General features: G+C 53.4%; 1 protein-coding gene across 1 annotated transcript; it reads right to left on the bottom strand.

The window, feature by feature from the left end:
• Positions 1-404: 404 nt before the first annotated feature.
• Positions 405-19,591, bottom strand: LOC123456392 (lysosomal alpha-mannosidase-like). The gene is made up of 24 exons (XM_045139423.1): positions 19,475-19,591; positions 17,157-17,259; positions 16,850-17,023; positions 15,799-15,992; positions 13,745-13,877; positions 13,175-13,320; positions 10,900-11,016; positions 9,579-9,664; positions 9,363-9,483; positions 9,204-9,282; positions 8,202-8,311; positions 7,277-7,384; positions 6,086-6,202; positions 5,063-5,248; positions 4,158-4,255; positions 3,947-4,064; positions 3,587-3,705; positions 3,397-3,498; positions 3,174-3,261; positions 2,977-3,057; positions 1,737-1,964; positions 1,320-1,475; positions 969-1,071; positions 405-610 (listed from the first exon to the last, which is right to left on the bottom strand). Exons 1-24 carry the CDS (start codon positions 19,589-19,591, stop codon positions 501-503), a joined length of 2,994 nt encoding a protein of 997 aa, XP_044995358.1. The 3' UTR covers positions 405-500.
• Positions 19,592-19,876: the final 285 nt, after the last annotated feature.

Below are 19,876 nucleotides of genomic sequence, written 5' to 3'. Positions count from 1 at the left end.
CCAGACAGGTCCCGCCTCGCATCTGCCTTCCCCGCCTCGCATCTGCCTTACCTGAGCAGCACTCAAGGAGGAACAGCAGCTCCGTCTAGCTGTAACTTCTGTTCTACCACCTCCCCAAGACGCCCCAAAAGCCAGGCCTAGTACACAGCTGGTTCTCTGAGCCGGTGTCCAGCGCAGGCCTGCCATCACGGCTTCTTGAGATAGCCATGCTAGGGCCTCAGTAGACCAGGATCAAAGTAGCAGATGGGAGGAGTGAGGAGTGAGGTGGGCACACAGGTGAAGGGCAGGAGTAAGGATTCAACAGGAAATGGACTCCGCACAGAGGTTCTGGTCAGGTTCAGCTAGGGTTCTGCTGGCCCACACATTCTACACCCCTCAAAAATACTGCATACTCAGTCACAGTGTGACCTGAGTCTTAGTAATGACAATTTAATAACTTTTGTGAGTGATAGCAACAAAAAGAGAGGGAAGAGTCTATAGCTCTTGGAGGGGGGAGGGGTCTAGCTGAGTTCTTTCCATTGCACTGAAGCCACGAAAGTGCGGATTTCCATGGGCTGCAGCGTGACCGAGGTAGGGTCCAGCTTGGAGGGAGCAGTGTAGGAGACAGGACCTGGTGATGGGAAGGGAAGGAGTGAGAGATGCCTGGACATAACTATAACCTCAAATCTGTTCCCAGGGCCTCACACCTGGCTCCTCAAACGACTTCTGGCACCACCCCAGTATCTCCAGTACCCTCTCCAGCTCCTAGCCATTGTTCATACCCTCAAGCTGACACCCGGGCAAGGGCCAGAGCTACGCAGAAACTCTCACACACTGTTCTGAGGACTGAACGCCAAAAGCTCCAGGGGCTTTGCTGATCCTGAAAGCCCTGGATCTGCATCCCATCTGCCTCCAGCTCCAGCCCGGCTCTAGCCAACATTCCACCCTCCGCGGCTAGCTAAGGGCGGGGCCCACCGCTGGCTCCCCACCAGTGTTTGGCGTCCACTTCAGCCTGGAGGTGCTGGCCAGGGGCTGGTTGGCTGCCAGTGTGGTCTCCTGCAGGCGGGTGATGGTGAAGGCAGAGAACAGGTCCTGCGTAAGGGGGAAGGGATGGACAAGGCCGGGTTGAAGGCAAAACCCAAGGATTTTGTTTTTGTTTTTTCCAGGTTCAGTCTCCATCAAGCCCAGGCTGACCTATAACTCACTACATAGTCTCAGGCTGGCCTCCAACTCACAGAGAGCCTCCTACCTCTGCCTCCCAAGTGCTGGGATTAAAGGCGTGCGCCACACGCCTACCCAAGTTTGTGCCTCTGCATGTCTCCCAGCTCTGCGTGCCTCACCTGCAAGTTCAAGGTCACCGAGGAGCTCAGGTTTCGGCCGGAATCTTCTCCGACTGCAAACTGGTGCTCCAGACGCAGCAACAGCATCCCTGGGCCCCAGTGGGCCAGAGTGAGCAGGTGCACAGAGGGCGGCAGCTCGCGGAGCAGCCCGGAGAACTGCGGGAGAGGCGGGGCGGGCTTGAGAGAGGCCAAGCCCAGGAGTCCTGTGATTGCGGGGGCGGGCCGGAAGGGCTCCACCCCGAGGGTCGGACCTGCAAGCTACTCCAATGCACAGCCCGAAGGTCTCGGTGCACTGGGACTGGGCAGAACCTGGACGGGACCGACTGAGCTAAGGGACGAGGCCGGCTGTGCATGTGGGTCGAGCGGGGCGGAGGTCTCCCCAACCCGGGCCCCCACCATGCCTCGCAGGCCCCTCACCTGCGCGCGCGGCGCGGACCCGGGAAGGTACAGGGCACCGCGGCCCGAGGCCAGCACCAGCTGCGGGGCCAGCACCTCCCGCTCGGCCAGCAGACGGTGGCCCGCAGCCGCGTTCCGGGCCGAGTCCAGCAGCACGAGGTAGCGTCCCCGCACCCACTGCCCGCTCTCCGACTCCAGCAGCGCCTCCCCGACCCCGCGCTCATCGTCTGCCAACAGCCTTCGGTGCACCTGCAAGGAGGGGACCGACTTTGGGGGAAAGACTGGAGGAGGGTCTTGAGAAGCGGCTCAGCGGTTAAAGGAGCTTGCTTGCAAAGCTGTCAGCCTGGGTTCGATCCCACGGAAAGCCAGATGCACACAGTGGCACATGCATGTGGAGTTTCCTTTGCAATACCCCATCCGCATTATCTCCCTGTCTGTCTCTCTACTTGCAAATAAATACATTAAAATGTTTATTTACAAAAAGAGTGGGACCTGGAAAGATGACTTAACTGGTTAATGCACTTGCTTGCAAAAGCCAAAGGACCCAGGTTCGATTCTCCAGCTGCTCCGTAAGCCAGATGCACAAGGAGACATGAGTCTGGAGAACATTTGCAGTGGCTGGAGGCCCTAGCGTGACCATTCTGTTTATCTGTTTCTTTCTCTCTCTCAAATATCAAAGTGCAATAAAATAAAAACAGTTGGCGGGGAGGATAAAATAATAAGCAGCCAGGCATGGTGGCACACACCTTTAATCCCAGCAGTCGGGAGGCAGAGGTAGAATGACTGTCGTGAGTTCGAGGCCACCCTGACATTACCTAGTGAATTCCAAGTCAGCCTGGGCTACAGCAAGACCCTACCTTGAAAAAACTAACAGTAATTAATTAATCGAATGGAGGAAAGATGAGGACCAAGGTCCGGCGCTGGTAGAAAACGCCTGCTAAAGTGGGGTCCAGCCAACGTGGAGACCAAAACCAAGAGAGGCCAGTACCTCACAGGGGAACTTGCATGGGGCCAGCCAAGGCCCAGCAGCATGGGAAAGGGGACCATAGCTGGACCACAGGGCTTAAGGTGGAACACGGAAATGGAGTTCTCAAGGCGGGCAAGGGGACACAGCACTCACGAGGCAGAGGCAGGGGGACTGTGGGTTCTCGGCCATCCTGGGTGACAGACGAGAGAAGGGAAGGCGCGGGGGGGGGGGGGGACTGCACGGCGCAAAGACACGGCCCGGTGGGCTGGGCGGGGAGGGGGCCTGCTGGCTCACCATGAGCTCCAGCGAGCCGTCCCTCAGGCTGCTTCCTCCCTGGGACCGGTCAGTCAACACCGTCAGCTGTACGTCCCCGTCCTGGGCGAGGGGAAGGATGGTGAGGATGAGTGAGGGGCAGGGTGGGGAGCTGTCAGCCCCAGGTGTGAGGAACGGGGGACCCCCTCTACAGGTCGGGAGGGCCGGGGGGGGGGTACCGAGATATAAATTCGAGTGTTGACCGGATAGTAGTTCCCAGCCACTGGCTCGGTCTGGTTCAGTCTCCAAGTGGGTCGGTAATTGCGACTGGGATAGAGTGCGATCTCGTCAGCCACAGAGCCCCACTCCTCCACTGCTGCCTGCTGCTGCTTCCTCTGCCTCCCACACTCACAAAAAGCAACACCGCCAACACACCTGTCTGTGGTGCCCTGGCTTTCCTACCTCCTCGTGAGGACCTCCCGGCCATTGCTGTCCGTGAAGAACTGTCCATCCGTCTTCAGTGGCGTGTCAAAGCGGCTGATAACCTCCTTGCCCCAGTCATCTCTGCACACACAGAACAGCGAAGTCGGGGCCTTGGGTGAGCTCCACCCTGCCCTTGCTTGCCCACCCACCCGCAGCAGGGGCCACTTACTGCACTGGAATTGGCCCCACTGTCCACTCCAGCTCCAGGTGACGCTGTCCTGGGTACAGGCGAACTACCTGGGAACACCAGGCTGAGAAATTCTGATGGACCTCCTGTACCAAGGCTGTCTGTACACACAGCACATGGGGGGGGGGGATGGTATCAGTCACTCCAGGCGAAGGAGAACCCTAACCATGCCCCCACACAGCTGAGACCCCAAAGGCCTATGAGGCCTGAACTACACAGAGGACGTACTTCCCTCCCAACCCCGCCCACATGCGCGCACACACTACACTTGGCACATCCAACTCCCAGGTCGTCACCCTGACCTCCCGTCCCCAATTCCCACTCATCGTTGCTCCCACAGACCTTCACGAGGCGGACCTGAGCCCACCGGCTCACAGGGAGTGGCTGGGGACGTTCTGGTCTGAAGATGTAGGCACCGGACGCCTGGCTGCTCTCCGTGTCGCCTGTGCTGGCCTGGTACCTGAGGCAAAAGCGAGACAGCATCAGAGAGGGCCTCAGCACTGTGGACCCGCTTCTCCTCATCCCCCACAGCTGGCTGCCCATCCACCCTCACCAGAAGAAGCCCTGGCTCATGGGAAGCACGAGATTCTGCTCCTTGTTCCGGATTCCCATCAATAGCCCTGTGTCAGGGTCGAATGTAGCCTGGATGAACTGTGCAGGAAAAAAGAACGCAGGTAAATGACGTGTCAATTCCATCCTCCCAGGGGCTCAGCACAAAACCCATATCATGCATAACCCCTTGTAGTCATTCCTTGCTCTGGATCCCATTCGAAAATGCTGCTGGGCATGGTGGCGCATGCCTTTAATCCCAGCACTTAGGAGGCAGAGGCAGGAGGGTCACTGTGAATTTGAGGACACCTTGATACTACATAGTGAGTTCCAGGTTAGACTGGACTAGAGTGAGACCCTACCTCAAAAAAAAAAAAAAAAAAAAAAGGCTTTCCTGGCCCACCCCCCACCAACTTGAAAGCTCCCCTCCCACCACTGGCTCTGCTATATCTGTCATCAGGACCATATAGGATTCACACAAGTCCCGGGAAGGACACAGTCTCAGCAAAGGTCACTCTCTCAAGGACACACGTTAGCAGGGTGACAGTAAATCAAGGACCAGAACCTGATGATATGGAATTCAGGAAGTTCTGTGACACTAAATTTGTCATAAAAGCAGAGAAGGGGGTCCAAATAAGGTCTCACCTCATTTTCTTTTTTTTAAATTATTTATTTATTTATTTATTTATTTATTTATTTGAGAGTGACAGACACAGAGAGAAAGAAAGATAGAGGGAGAGAGAGAGAATGGGCGCGCCAGGGCTTCCAGCCTCTGCAAACGAACTCCAGATGCGTGTACCCCCTTGTGCATCTGGCTAACGTGAGACCTGGGGAACCGAGCCTCGAACCGGGGTCCTTAGGCTTCACAGGCAAGCGCTTAACCGCTAAGCCATCTCTCCAGCCCCTCACCTCATTTTCAATAGCCAAGACTTGACGGTTGGACTCCTTGGGATCGTACTGCTGAGTGCGGGCTTTGGGGTGTCGTGAAGGGATTCGGGTCACGGAGTAGATGCTGAAGCCTAGGGCAGGTGCTGAGGCAGAGAAAAGTAGCTCTGATGTTTGCTCCTGACCTGGAGGGCTGGGAAGCACCAGCACCTACAATGAGAAAGGAGGGAACCTGAGTCAGGGGGTTCTGATGCCCAAATAGGGGCCGGTATCAAACTCAAGGACACCAAGCAGTGGATGAGAAGAAATGCAGAGGTGATGGAAAGGGAGGTAGAGCACTACCTTCACCTCTAGCCTGAGGAATAATAGGGAGAGAGAAATGGAAAGAGAAAGAAAGCCAGGTGTGGTGGTGCATGCCTTTGATCTCAGCACTCGGGAGGCAGAGGTAGGACGATCTCTGTGAGTTCATGGCCACCCTGACACTACATGGTGAATTCCTGGTCAGCCTGGGCTAGAGTGAGACCCTACTTTGAAAACAAACAAACAAAGAAACAAAGCAAAGAGAGAAAAGAAAGAAAAAAGAAGAGAGGGAAGAAGCTGGTAGAGAGAACGGGGAGAAACTGAGGTAGGTGAGGGAGTTAAAGCATTAAGAGAACTTCTGGGGGAAGAGCTCTGGTGAATAGCAGAATTTTCTAGGTAAGAGGGTGTGGTAGCTCACGCCTGCAATCTCAGCACTGGGGAGGCTGAGGCAGAAAGATCAAGAATTTGATGCCAGTCAGATCTACACAGAGACCTGTCTCTAGACAGGAAATGGAAGGAGGGAGAAGGGAAGAAAAGAAGGGAGGGAAGGAAGAAAGAGGGGGAAGGTTGGTACTCGGGTGGACATTTACCCACTCATTGGAGAAAGATATTCCCAATAGCTGGGGGGTAGGCTAATATTAAGGGGGAAAGACAGGAGATATTTGGAGAAGAGATTCACGAAGGTGATATCTACAAGAACACAGGACAATGCCCATGAGGGAAGGGGGCATGCATCAGAAGGCTCACATCACTGGGCACAGTCTTGCCATTGGGATCCTTTACAAGGAAAGTGCCTTTGCTGACAGGCAGCCGCACCATCTGATCCACCTTCCGCCCCAGAGGGTTATAAATGACGACCTGGAACTGCAGCGGGAGACGGGGAGAGCGCGGGTCACCCCAGGTGTTCCCCAAACCCACCCCAACACAGCCACATCCCAGTATGAGCCATGACTTCCCGCTCCACAGCTCTCTATGCTGTTCCAGTTTCTTGGCTTCCTAGAAGATGCTGCCTGGGGCTAGAGAAATGGCTCAGCAGTTAAGGCGTTTGCCTGCCAAGCCTAAAAACCCAGGTTGGATTCCCCAGGACCTAAATAAACCAGGTGCACACGGTGGCAAATGCATCTGGAGTTCATTTGCAGTAGCCTGAGGCCCTGACGTGCCTCTTCTATCAAAAAAATACGGTTTCATGTTTTATGTTATGTATAAGTGTGTGTGTGTGTGTGTGTGTGTGTGTGTGTATATATATATATATACATACATACATACATACATACATACATATATATACATATATATGGGCGTGTGTGTGTGTTTGTGTGTATGTATATGTGTACATGTGTGTGTGTGTATATATGTACATACGTGTATGTATATATATATACACGTGTATACATATATAGGCATATCTATATATCTATATATATATGTATGTACATACGTATACATGCATGTATATATTTTTTGAGAGACACAGAAAGAGAGAGAACGGGCACGGCAGGGCCTTCAGCCGCTGCAGCAGAACTCCAGACGCATGGGTGTACCTGGTTCACATGGGTCCTGGGGAATCAAACCCGGTCCTTTGCCTCACCTTTGTGCGTCTGGCTAATTTGGGAGCTTTAGAGTGGAACATGGGTCCCTAGGCTTGGCAGGCAAGCGCTTTAACCACTTGGCTATCTCTCCAGCCCTAAAATAGTAACTAAATAAGAATAAATTAAGGGCACCCGGGCACGGGGGCCCAGGCCCTTAGTCCCAGCACTCCGGAGTCAGAGTTAGGGAGGATCACTGTGAGTTCGAGGCCACCCTGAGACCACACAGTGAATTCCAGGTCAGCCTGGGCTAGATGAGACCTTACGTCGAAAAAACAAAATCAAAAACTAAACCCATGCTGCCAGTCCGAACTCTTCACCCAGGACCCTCCGTGCCCGCCCCGCGACTCACGGGCGCCGGCCTCCGGCTGGGCGGGCAGACGCTGACGTTGAGCTCCCGGCAGAAGGCGAAGTCCAGCTTGGAGCCGCTCAGCCGCGCCAGGGCGTTGCTCACCAGAACCTGGTGGGGGACCGCGGGAGGCCGAGTTCGGGTCCCCAGGCCCGCCCTGGGTGCCCTCCTCTAACCATACCCTGCCAAAGCCTTTTTGCGGTCCACCCTCCCCTTTATCCCTGTGTCCCACGATGCCTCCGCCTTCCACTCTCCTGAGGCCGCACCCCTGCATCCCAGCGCTCAGGACCGCATCCCAAGCAGACCACGGCCCCCAGTGTCCACCCTGCTGCCCAGACCCCACCCCATCCCTGCTTCCTGCTGGTGCCAAGGCTGCGCCCCCAACCTGAGCTCCGACCCACCCCTCCTCCTCGGACACACCCACCAGCACACGCCCCTCTTCCCCCTCTGCCAAGCCCACATGCATAACCCCTACCCCTACTCCAGACCTGGGCCACCAGCACAAGCCCTTCCCCATCTCCCTCTGACACACCCACCAGCACACACCCCTCCATATCCCTCTGCCCTGCCCACCAGCACTCGCCCCTCCCCATCTGCCTGTGCCCTGCCCATAGCACAGCCCCACCCCGCCCTGTAGACCACGCCCACCAGCACACGCCCCTCCTCATCTCCCTCTGCCCCGCCCATAGCCACAGCCCCACAAAGATCTCCAGACCCCACCCACCAGCACACACCCATCCCCATCTCCCCTTCCCTGCCCATCAGCACTCCCCCAAATCTCCCTCTGCTGTGCCCATCAGCAGATGCCCCCATCTTCCTGTGCAGTGCCCACCCACCCGCACATGCCCCACCCCGTCTCTCTAGACCCGACCTCCAGCACTTGCTGCCCCATAAGCACTGCCCACCCTCGCAGGCTCTGCCCCCACACCTCACAGGGTCCCCAGCCTGCAGAGAGCTGCCTGGCGTAGTCATTGGCCACATGCTGCCGCGAGGTGCCGCTGACCGCATCGTGGTGCTGGAGGACCGCCATCGCCTCGTCTGCAGCAGAACACGGGTGGGGCGGGGACTTGAACTCACAGCCTCCCCTCCGAGGACACAGAAGAAGTCCAGTGTGGACATAGGGGGCGGGCAGGGTTCTTAGGAACTTTAATAGCTTAGAGGAATGCAGTCTGTAGCAGAGCTCTGCTTGCTATGCACGAATCCATGGCGTCCACCCCACCAGCACCGGAAAAATTAAAATTAAAATAACCTAGGGATGGGGCTGGAGAGATGGCCTTGCAGTTAAAGCACCTGCCCACAAAGCCAAAGGACCTTCGCTCGATTCCCCAGGAACCTTGTAAACCAGATGTATATGGTGGCACATACTTCTGGAGTTTCTTTGCAGTGGCTAGAGGCCCTGGTGTGCCCATTCTCTCTAGCTCTCTCTCTTCATTTCACTTTCTCTCTCTCAAATAAATATAAAGATTTTTTTTTTTTTTTCGAGATAGGGTCTCACTCTAGCCCAGGCTGACCTGGAATTCACTATGGAGTCTCAGGGTGGCCTCGAACTCACGGCAATCCTCCTACCTCTGCCTCCCGAGTGCTGGGATTAAAGGCGTGCGCCACCACGCCCGGCCTATATATAAAGATTTTTAAAGAAACAGATTAAGGGCCGGAGGGATGGCATAGTGGTTGAAGGTGTTTGCCTATGAAGCTTAAAGAAGGACCCAGGTTTAATTTTCCAGGACCCACGTAAGCCACATGTAGAAGGTGGCGCAATGTCTGGCATTTGTTTGCAGTGGCTGGAGGCCCTGGTGCACCCATTCTCTCCCCCCCCTCTATCTGCCTACCTCAAATAAATAAATAAACATGTTTTTGAAAAGAATAAAATCATCATCTAGGGATGACTTGGTTTCCGTCCTGCCCCGCCCATCACAGGTCTGGCGCTTACTCAGAGGAGCACTGTCTCCAGAGCCATACGGTCCCTTGGTGGCCTCCGGCCCCACCAGGGCCTCCAGCTGGTTGCACACCTACGGGAGCGAGGGATCAGGTCATGCCCCGGACCTACCCGCACTCAGTCTCCCGGGCTGCACCCTCCGTGCCCACTCACCTGCAGGAAGTTGTAGCTGAGGCGCTCATAGCGTTTGAGCGCTGGCCTGCTGGAAAAATACCCGGTCCAGTACATGTGTGGGCCGTCCGCGTACGGAAAGAAGTCGTCGTCCTTCACCGACCTGCAGCGGCCGCAGCATGGGGACGTTGAGGGCACAGGCCCCACCCAGGATGCATTCCAGCCCCAAGCTCCCCAGCCCCCGCCCCGGCCGAGTACCAGGTGAGCTGGGCCTTGTTCAGCTCCCACAGGTAACAGGCAGGGGTGGAGTAGAGAACGTTGACCCAGCTCCCGTTTGCCTGCTGCTGGGGAGACGCACGTGTGAGTCCACAACTGTCCTGGGGCACACGGGTGTGCAACACTATCCTGCACGTAGCAGGTTTGCATTCCCCGAAGTACAAACCAGTGCACCAGAGCTTCTATGCACTGCAAACGAACTCAGATGCATGTGCCGCTCTAGGCAGCTGGCTTACAAGGGTATTGGCCAATCAAACCTGTATCCTTTGGCTTTGTAGGCAAGTGCCTTAACCGCTAAGCCATCACTCTGGCACTGTTGGATTTTTTTTTTTTTTTCTTTTCATGTTTGTTTTTTCGAGATAGGGCCTCACGCTAGCCCAGGCTGACCTGAAATTCATACAGAGTCTCAGGGTGCCCTTAACTCTTGGTGATCCTCCTACCTCTACCTTCTGAGTGCTGGGATTAAAGGCGTGCGCCACCACACCTGGCTTCTGCTGAAACACAGCATGTAGCTCAGGCTACCCTCCAATCTTATGGTCCAGCCTAGGTCCCCTAAATGCTAGGGTGACAGGCCTGTACCAAAACACCTGGGTACAGTTAGGGTCTTAAAGGAAGAGAGGGTTTTAGCAAGAAAGAACAATAATGGTATGGGGCTGGAGACATGGTTCAGTGGGTAGGGAACTTACCAGCAAAGCATAAGGACCTGGGTTTGATTCCCCAGTACCCAGGTAAAGACAGATGCCCACGGCAGGGCATGCCTCTGTAGTTTGTCTGTAGTGTCAGGAGGCCCTGGCAAGTCTGTTCTCTGCCTCTTTTCAAACAAAAAAAAAATTTTTATAAGGATAAACCAGGCATGGTGGCACACGCCTTTAATCCTAGCACTTGGGAGGAAGCCCTAGGAGTATCACTGTGAGTTCAAGGCCACCCTGAAACTTAAGTGAATTCCAGATCAGCCTGGACTAGAAAGACAACCTACCTCAAAGAAAAAAAAAAAAAAAAAAAAAAGGAAGAAAGAAAACTGGAAATAGGGAGATGGCTCAACAGTTAAAAGGTGCTGGCAGCCGGGCAAAGTGATGCCCGCCTTTAATCCCAGCACTTGGGAGGCAAAGGTAGAAGGTTCGCCATGAGTTTGAGGCCATCCTGAATCTACAGAGTTCCAGGTCAGCCTGCGCTAGAGGGATTCCCTACCTCAAAAAAACAAAACTTTATAAAATAACTTGATTATCTTGACTATTGTTTACAGTGGCAGAAGGCTGATTAACACACAATGCGCACACGGGAACCATAGAGCAGATGCACTGACCTGGGCATTGACCAGGCGGATAAGCTTATCCATGTTCTCGAACCACATGTTGGCATTCTCGTACTGGAAGTCTGAGCCCATGGTCATCATGGTATGATTGGTGCGGTAATACCGACCCTGCAGGTGAGAAGAGAAGCCTAGACCAGGGTTTCTGGATTCCTCCAGGGTCTCAGTGGTTTGCATGTGTGCAAGAATATATCTGTTTGCACCTTCCAAGGCTCAGGGTCCATTGTGGAAGAAGTGATGGAAAGAATGTAAGAGCCAAAGGAAGGGTAGGACTCCTTACAACATGCTCCTCCAGACACAAAATGGTCTGCATATCCGTGGCCTTACAGTACCTGACACTACCTACACAAGACCATATAAGAGGAGGAAAAGATGGTGACAGCAAAATAAGAGAGAGACTGAGGGGCTGGAGAGATGGCTTAGCGGTTAAGCGCTTGCCTGTGAAGCCTAAGGACCCCGGTTCGAGGTTCGGTTCCCCAGGTCCCACGTTAGCCAGATGCACAAGGGGGCGCACGCGTCTGGAGTTCGTTTGCAGAGGCTGGAAGCCCTGGCGCGCCCATTCTCTCTCTCTCCCTCTATCTGTCTTTCTCTCTGTGTCTGTCGCTCTCAAATAATAATAAAAAAAAAAAAAGAGAGAGACTGATTGAGAGGGGGAAGGGATATGATGGAGAATGGAGTTTCAAAGGGGAAAGTGGGGGGAGGGAGGGCATTACCATGAGATATTTTTCATAATCGTGGAAGTTGTTAATAAAAATTTGAAAAAAAAATACATGTGTTGGGGGGGTGACAGGACATAGCTCGGTACTGGAGCACTTGCCTGGCGTGGGCGAGGAGCAGGATTGGACCTTCAGCACCACCACCACCAACACAACCAAGACAACATTCAAGAGGTGGCAGGTGGCAGGGAAATGGCTTCGTGGTTAAGGCATTTGCCTGAGAAGGCTAAAGACCCAGGTTCTATTCCCTAGGACCCATGTAAGCCAGATGCACTGGGGGCGCATGTACCTGGAGTTTGTTTGCAGTGGCCAGAGGCCCTGGCATGCCCATTCTCTCTTTCTCTCTACCTCTCTCTCTCTCTCTCTCAAATAAATAAATAAAATATTTAATAAAAAAAAAAGTAGTACCAGGAGTGTTGGCGCATCTTTAATCCCACCACTCGGGAGGCAGAAACAGGATGATTGCTGTGAGTTTGAGGCCACCCTGAGACTGCATAGTGAATTCCAGATCATCAAGGGCTAGAGTGAGACCCTACTGCATGAAAAATAAATAAATAAAAATATGAATAAATAAAAAACAACAGTGGGGGGGGGTGGCGGGGCACGTCTTTAATCTCAGCACTCAGGAGGCTGAGGTACAAGGATCGCCATGAGTTCAAGGGTAGCCTGTGCTAGAGTGAGACTCTACTTTGAAAAACCCTAAAACAAAAATATAAGAACAGCACTGAAGAGATGGCTCTGCATGGTTAAGGTACTTGCCTGCAAAGCCTAATGATCCAGGTTCAATTCCCCAGGACCCACGTAAGCCAGATGCCCAAGGTGACGCATGCGTCTGGAGTTCATTTGCAGTGGCTGGAGGTCCTGTCACACCCATTCTCTCTCTATCTTTATCACACTCTGCCTCTTTGCCTCTCTCAGATAAATTAATAAAAATAAAATAGTTTTAAAAAATCGCCATTGGGGGTTGCAGATATAGTTGCATTGGTGGGGGGCTCGCTAGCATGCATGAAGTCCTGGATTCCATCCCCAGCACCGTATGAGCCAGCAATGGTGGTGCACACCTGTAATCCCAGCACTCGAAGGTAGAAGCAGGAGGATCACAAGCTCAAGGTCATCCACAGCTACACAAGACCAGCCTAGAGTACATGAGACCCCTGTCTCTAAAAAAGTTAGAAAAATAGGGCTGGAGAGGTGGCATAGTTAAGTGCTTGCCTGTGAAGTCTAAGGACCCTGGTTCGAGGCTCAATTCCCCAGGACCCACCTTAGCTTGATGCCCAAGGGGGCACACGCATCTGGAGTTCGTTTGCAGTGGCTGGAGGCCCTGGCGTGCCCATTCTCTCTCTCTCTATTTCTCTCTCTCTCTCTGCCTCTTTCTCTCTGTCACTCTCAAATAATAAAGAAAATTAAAAATAAAAAGTTAGAAAAATAAAACAACAGTTGTTGAAGAGTTTTCTGTCCTGCTGTCTTGCGCATGCTTCTAATGGGGGAGAGAGGTGTGCAAGTCCCAGAGCGGGAGCCCTGGAAGCCATCCCTGGGCTGTGGATATGAGTTACCTGGGCGGAGGCCAGCTGCAGGAAGTAACTGACCAGCTCTTTGGCATTGTACTCAGGGCTCTGGGGATCGTCCACCACATACTGGTCTGCACACAGCACATCCCAGCACAGGTTCTCTGGGGGATTGTACATGTTGGGGAGCACACCTGTAGATCAAACCAGACTCAGGAGCTGGAAAGATGGCTTAGCGGTTAAAGGTCTTGCCTGTAAAGCCTAAGGACCTAGGTTCGATTCCCCAGTACCCACATATGCCAGATGCATGTGCCTGGAGTTCATTTACAGTGGCTAGAGGCTCTGGCGTGCCCATTTTCTCTCTCTCTCCATCTGCCTCTCTCTCAAATAAAAATATTTAAATTTTTAAAACAAGTAAAATAAAAAATAAAAAACAGACTCAGACTTTCCCTGGGATCTGAGCTGGCCATGTCCTGCCCGGGATGGACTTCGTCCTGTGAGAGGGCAGGTGAAGCAGGAACATGCAGATTGAAGATAAAGACAGTGGATCATGAGATCCTACGCAAGACCCTTCTGAGATGGTGGCCCTGTGCAAGTTACCCACCCCACACCCCTTACCAGTAAAGAGGTCGGCAGTGGGGGGATTCAGGCTGGCGCTGGCCCTCCACACCTGCTCCATGTCCAGCCTCTTCTCCCGTGCCTGTTTATCTTGGTAGTCAATACGCCCTAAGAAGAAACCATCAAAGGCCATCTGGAAGAGGAGGGGACAGCGCCTCTGCTCAGCTTGGGAAAGAAGGGGGAGAGCACAGAGAAAGCACACAGACCGAACTACTGGTTTGTTTTTGTTGTTTGGTTGGTTGTTTTTTCTAGGTAGTTGGCACTCTAGCCCAGGTTGACCCAGAATTCACTATGTAGTCTCAGGGTGGCCTCAAACTCACGGCGATCCTCCTGCCTCTGCCTCCTGAGTGCTGGCATTAAAGGCATGCCCCCCCATGCCCAGATGCTGGTTTTGTTTTTAAGATTTTATTTACTGGCAAGGAGAGAGAATGGGCACACCAGTGCATCTTGCTGCTGCAACAGTTTACATATGCATTCACCAGTTTGGGCATCTGGCTTTCCGTAAACACTAAGGAATAGAACCCAGGCTGGAAATACCTTTGACCACTACGTCATCTCTCTATCACTTGTTCTTTTTTGAGGGGAGCGGTGGCTTTTTTTTTTTAAGTTTTCAAGGTAGTTTCACTCTACTCCAGGCTGACCTGGAATTCACTATGTAGTCTCAGGGTGGCCTTGAACTCATGGTGATCTTCCTACCCTCTGTCTCCTGAGTGCTGGGATTAAGGTGTGTGCCATGATGCCAGGCCTTGGGAGGACTTTTTTGAGTAATGGTCTTACTCTATCCAGAGCTGACCTGGAACTCACTCTGCAATCCAAGACTGGCTTTGAACTCACAGCAATAGTCCTGCTTCACCCCCCCCCCCCCAAACTCTAGGACTCAAGTTGTGTGCCACCATGCCATGCTAGAAAACTCGTTTCTGAGACAGGATTGTGCTCTGCAGCACACACTGGTCTCATACTTGCCATCCTCTTAGGTGCTAGGATTAAAGGTGTGCACCACCATACTCAGCTGAGGCGGGTTTGAAAGCAAGGTAGGTCTCAATGTGTGATTCAGCTTGGGAAGGAGCCGCGATGCTAGCAAGGGGCAGGGGGATCATGAATTCTAAGAGACACAGGTCAGGAAAGTTGACCGTGCCAGCGGGACAGGGATGCAGGTGTCTAAACCTGATGAACCCTAGGATATAAACTACACCTTAAACGCAATGGGATTCACCAAGGGAGTTAAGCTCAACCAAAAATGTGCAGGTCTCAGCAAACCAGCTCTGGTCAAGAGGTTGCAAGGGAGGGGCTGGAGGGATGGTTTAGCGGTTAAGGCACTTGCCTGCAAAGCCAAAGGACCCAGGTGTGATTCCCCAGGACACACTTTAGCCAGATGCACAAGGGGGCACATGCATCTGGAGTTCGTTTTCAGTGGCTAGAAGCCCTGGCATGCCCATTCTCTCTCTCTCTTTCACCCTCTTACTCTGTCAAATAAATATAAAAAAAAATGTTTTTTTTAAAAAAGATTCACTTTAGGTAGAGAATCTTCTCTTTTCAGATGGCAGTGACCTTGGGATGACTCAGAAGGCATCATGGTGCTGGAAAGAAGTGACAAGAGTGCTCAGCACTGCAATATCTCTATCACACCTTCCAAGGCTCAGGGTCCATTGAGGAAGAGGTGGCAGAAAGAATGTAAGAGCCAAAGGAAGGGTAGGACTCCTTACAACGTGATCTTCCAGACACAAAATGATCTGAATAACCATGATCTCACAGTGCCTGACACTACCTACACAAGACCCTCATAATAGGAGGAAAAGATGATGACATCAGAATAAAAGAGAGACTGACTGAGAGGGGCAGGGGATATGAGGGAGAGTGGAGTTTCAAAGGGGGAAGAAGGGGAGAGAGAGAAATGCCATGGCATATTGTTTACAATCATGGAAGTTCTTAATTTAAAAAAAAAAATGAAAAGAAAAAAAAAAAGAGAGAGATTTCAGGGAAGAGCAGAGCGTGAGTGGTCCCGGGCTGACTCGAGGTGAGTTAAGGTGCAGGTACAAGAGAGAAGAGGGTGGCACCTGGGCAAACAGAGAGGCCTGTTCCCTAGAGTGGCCAAAGGGGTCGATGTGCCAGGCCACACGGGGGCGCCCGTCACTGCCAAATGTGTCCTCCAGGAAGCGCAGCCCAAGTGTCATCTGGTCCACGATGGCTCCATAGTGGGTGGCCGCCTCGTCGTTCATCACCCAGCCACCGTTGACAAACTCCAGGCGCCCTATGCACGCGCAAGGAGAGGAGAGTCACTGTTAGAAGTCTCTCTCTCTCTTGGGCTGGGGAGTTGGCTTAGCGGTTAACGCATTTGCCTGCAAAGCCTAAGGACCCATGTTCCCCAGGACCCACACAAGCCAGATGCACAAGGGGGCGCATGCATCTGGAGTTTGTTTACAGTGGCTGGAAGCCCTGGTGCACCCATTCTTTCGGTCTCAATTTAAAAAAATTATTTTATTTAGAGGTAGGGTTTCACTCTAATCCATGCTGTCCTGGAATTCACTGTCTCAGGGTGGCCTTGAACTCAGGGTGATCCTCCTACTTCTGCCTCCCAAGCGCTGGGATTGAAGGTGTGTGCCACCACGACCAGCTCCCAAATAAACAAATATTAAAAATACATTTCTCAAAAAAAAAAAAAGAAGTCGCTCTCTGTCTCTAAAACAAATAAAAATAAAGGCTGGACACATGGCTTAGCCGTTAAGGTGCTTGCCTGCAAAACCTAAGGACCCATGTTCAACCCTCCAGACCTCCCATTAGCCAGATGCACAAAGGTGAGGCAAGTGCAAGGTCACACATGCCCACTAGGTGGCCCAAGTGTCTGGAGTTCGAATGTATTGACTGAGGCCCTGGCGTGCCAATTTTTTCTCTCTCTCTAAAGTATAATAAAATAAAATAAGTTGGTAATTACTAGAAGTGGCCAACGTGGGTGATAGCGCAGACCAGCCTGCATACTCAAGCCTGCCAAGACCACCTAGACTTTGTGGCTGAGTTTTCAAGGCAGACTTCCCCGTGGAGCCACTGGAGGGGGGGCCTTGTGGGACACATTGCTGCCCACGTGAAGAGAGCTCCGCGGGGCAGGCTCACCCTGGTGCACGAGTTTCCGCACAGCGTCCTGTGTGGCATTCGTCTGCTGGCGCCACCATCGGGAGAAGAAAGCCATCTCCACGTAGATGAAGCGCCGGGCGGGGTCTTCCAGCAGAGCCGCGAGGACAGAGTCCAGGATGTTCTGCACGCCCGCGTGCTGGATGTCATTGTTAACTGTGGACAAGGGTAGGCCCACAGCCACTAGAACCAGGGGAGACACTCCCTGATCCAAGACCCACCCCATGTTACTACCCCCACCCCCACGTCCCAGTCCCAGAAGGAAACCACGGGGCGCACGTCTACTCACTGCCGTAGAAGTACTGGTCCACCGTCTTGAGCCAGCCCACGTCGTCATGTGTATGGGCCACCAAGTGCACATTGAGCATGTCTGGCTGCACCGTGGGACATGTCTGCACAGGGACCCCAAACACACACACATATATTGTTAGTTCAGACTGATAGTTAAGACGTTCACTGGGAGCCAGGGGTAGTGGTGCACGCCTTTAATTTCAGCAAGCAAAAGGCAGAGGTAGGAGGATTGCTGTGAGTTCAAGACTATATAGTGAATTCCAAGTTAGCAGGCTAGAGTGAGACCCTACTTCTACCACAAAACAAAACAAAACAAAACAAAAATCCGGGCATGGTGGCGCACGCCTTTAACTCCCAGCACTCAGGAGGCAGAGGTAGGAGGATCACCGTGAGTGTGAGGCCACCCTGAGTCTACATAGGGACTTCCAGGTCAGCCTGGGCCACAGTGAGATCCTACCTTGAAAAACTAAGACATTCAGTGGAGTTAAGACACAAGCTAGAGCTTGAGTCTTGGTCCCCGAGTGAGTGACCCGGAGAAGCTGTAACCTGATCCCAACTAAGTGCAGAGGAGGCAGCTAGGCCTTCCCAGGTAGATCACCCAGGGTCAGATTGCCACACCAACGCTAGTGGAGTCTGTGTGACTTGTTCACCAGGCCGAGGCGAAAGCTTCAAGGAAGAAAGCCTCCTGGAAGGACGTGCATTCTCCAGGCTTGTTGTGCCTTTTGCTGCTAATACCTGTTTTCTTAATTAATACTGTTCTCTTCCTGACAGATGGCAGCAGCATGATGTTTGTTCACAATTTAGTAAAAATTAGGTATGGAGCATAAAATTGAGTTACCTGATGCTTCCTCCAAAGACCCCGCTATTGTTTCATGCCATAGTCAGAGTTCCAAGGACCAAAACCAATTGCTGAACCATTACCTTATACAGAGTGTATAGGAACGGAGATATGCTAGTAAACAACGTTGGGAAGCATGTTTCTTGGTTATCATTAACTTTTGTGGACAGACTTGCTAGGTCGAAGCCACCTTGGTGCTTGCTTACGAAAGCACAAAGAGAAAACATTAGCCACCAACTGGGATTCAATTATGAGAAGGCAGGCTTTGATATACCTACATTTTTATGGCATGGTTCAAGGAAAAAAATATACTGGAGTTATGAAGTCGCCCTGTCAGAACTTTTGTTAAAAATACTTGATGCTTGAGCCGGGCATGGTGGTGCACGCCTTGAATCCCAGCACTCGGGAGGCAGAGGTAGGAGGATCGCCATGAGTTCAAGGACACCCTGAGACTACAGAGTTAATTCCAGGTCAGCCTGGACCAGAGTGAGACCCTACCTCGAAAAACATCAAAACAAAAACAAACAAACAAAAAAACCCTTGATGCTTGAAGCAGGCAAAAAACCAAATTTCATTTGTAACCACTGATTGATTCTGGTGAGATATTAACTATTAAATTTGTGATTGTAATCTTTACTCGATGTATTTGTGCCTCTCCTGGAACAGGCTATTCACAGAAATCATACAGCATGAATAACCAAAGGCTAAGCTTATGCAGCCAGAATTGAATATACCCTGATGCTCTACTTCAGTAGACACACTCAGATACATTAACCTTGTGTGTGTGTGCCTGTTGGTCACTCCGCCGGCTCCTTGCCCACCTCCCATGGCCCTGCTTTCCCTCGGGCTGGTGGCACCGGCTTTGCCAGTCCGCGGCATCAGACCACGGGCACGGCTGGCGCTGCACAAAGCCCCGAGGCGGCTCCCTAGCACACGCGGGGGAAGCGCAGCGGTATGCGCCCCAGCTTCCAGACTCGGGCACGGAGGCGGGGAAGGCAGAAGTCGCTGGCGCAGGGAGGCAGCCAGGAGGTGTGGGAGCCAGTGGAGCCTTGGGCTCCAGCACGGAGGTGGGGGACATGGGGGGATCCCCAGAGCGCGCCACAGCCTCAAGCCTGGAAAGCGACGTGGGGGGTGTTTCCAACCAGTAGAGTCCGAGGTGGAAGGCAGGCTTCCCCGCGGAAGGAGCGGCTGGACCCGGGGCCTCGAAACACACCAGCGACCGCAGGCGCGCCGGGCCACGGGGGCGCGCGTCCGTCCGCCTCGACGGGCTGCTCCCCGCCGGCCCGCGCACCCCGCGGCCCCATGCACGCTGCGCCAGGGCAGGCCACTCGGGCAGCCACCGAGACTCCTCCGACCTCTCCCCTCCGCGCTCCCCACGCGCGCCGCGGCGCCAAGCCGTCCACCCGGGACGGGTCCGCGGTCACTCGCTCGCCGGCTCAGCCCCGGGACGCCGCGCTCCGTCCGCGGCCCCGGCTCACCTCGTAGCCCGCCGCCCGGACGCCGGGCGCCGCCAGCAGCCACCAGAGCAGAAAGGACACGGGCGGCAGCCACCGCCGCCCCGGCCGCCCCGCGCCGCCGCCGCCCCGCGAGTCCATGGTGCCGCGGCCGCCGCCGCCCCGCCCGGGAGCCTCCGCCCGCCCGCCCGCCCCGCCCCCTGAGCGCATCTGGCCAATCGGCGCCGAGGGGCGGGGCCTGGCCGCGGGCCGCTGCGCGGGTCGGTCCTGATGCCCTGGGGGAGCTTTGGAGAGCTGTCAATTAGTATTTTCTTTCTTTCTCTTGCCTTAACATTCCCTTCTTTCTTTATTTTTTTTGAGGTAGGGTTTCACTCTAGCTCAGGCTGACCTGGAAATCACTACATAGTCTCAGGGTGGCCTCGACCT

Source organism: Jaculus jaculus, chromosome 21, assembly GCF_020740685.1.
Source record: "Jaculus jaculus isolate mJacJac1 chromosome 21, mJacJac1.mat.Y.cur, whole genome shotgun sequence".
NCBI classification, from domain to species: Eukaryota; Metazoa; Chordata; class Mammalia; order Rodentia; family Dipodidae; genus Jaculus; species Jaculus jaculus.
The sequence above is the reverse complement of the archived record's forward strand: the minus strand, read 5'-3'. Positions and strand labels throughout refer to the sequence as shown.

Excerpts from the sequence above, each read along its gene's own strand:
- LOC123456392 (XM_045139423.1), bottom strand. The coding sequence starts at position 19,591 with ATGGACTCGCGGGGCGGCGGCGGCGCGGGGCGGCCGGGGCGGCGGTGG. Across the intron at positions 5,249-6,085 it reads GCAAGACTGTGCCCAGTGAT|GTGCTGGTGCTTCCCAGCCC; the intron begins GTGAGCCTTCTG and ends TTCTCATTGTAG. Across the intron at positions 611-968 it reads GAAGTGGACGCCAAACACTG|GTCCTGTCTCCTACACTGCT; the intron begins GTGGGGAGCCAG and ends TCCCATCACCAG.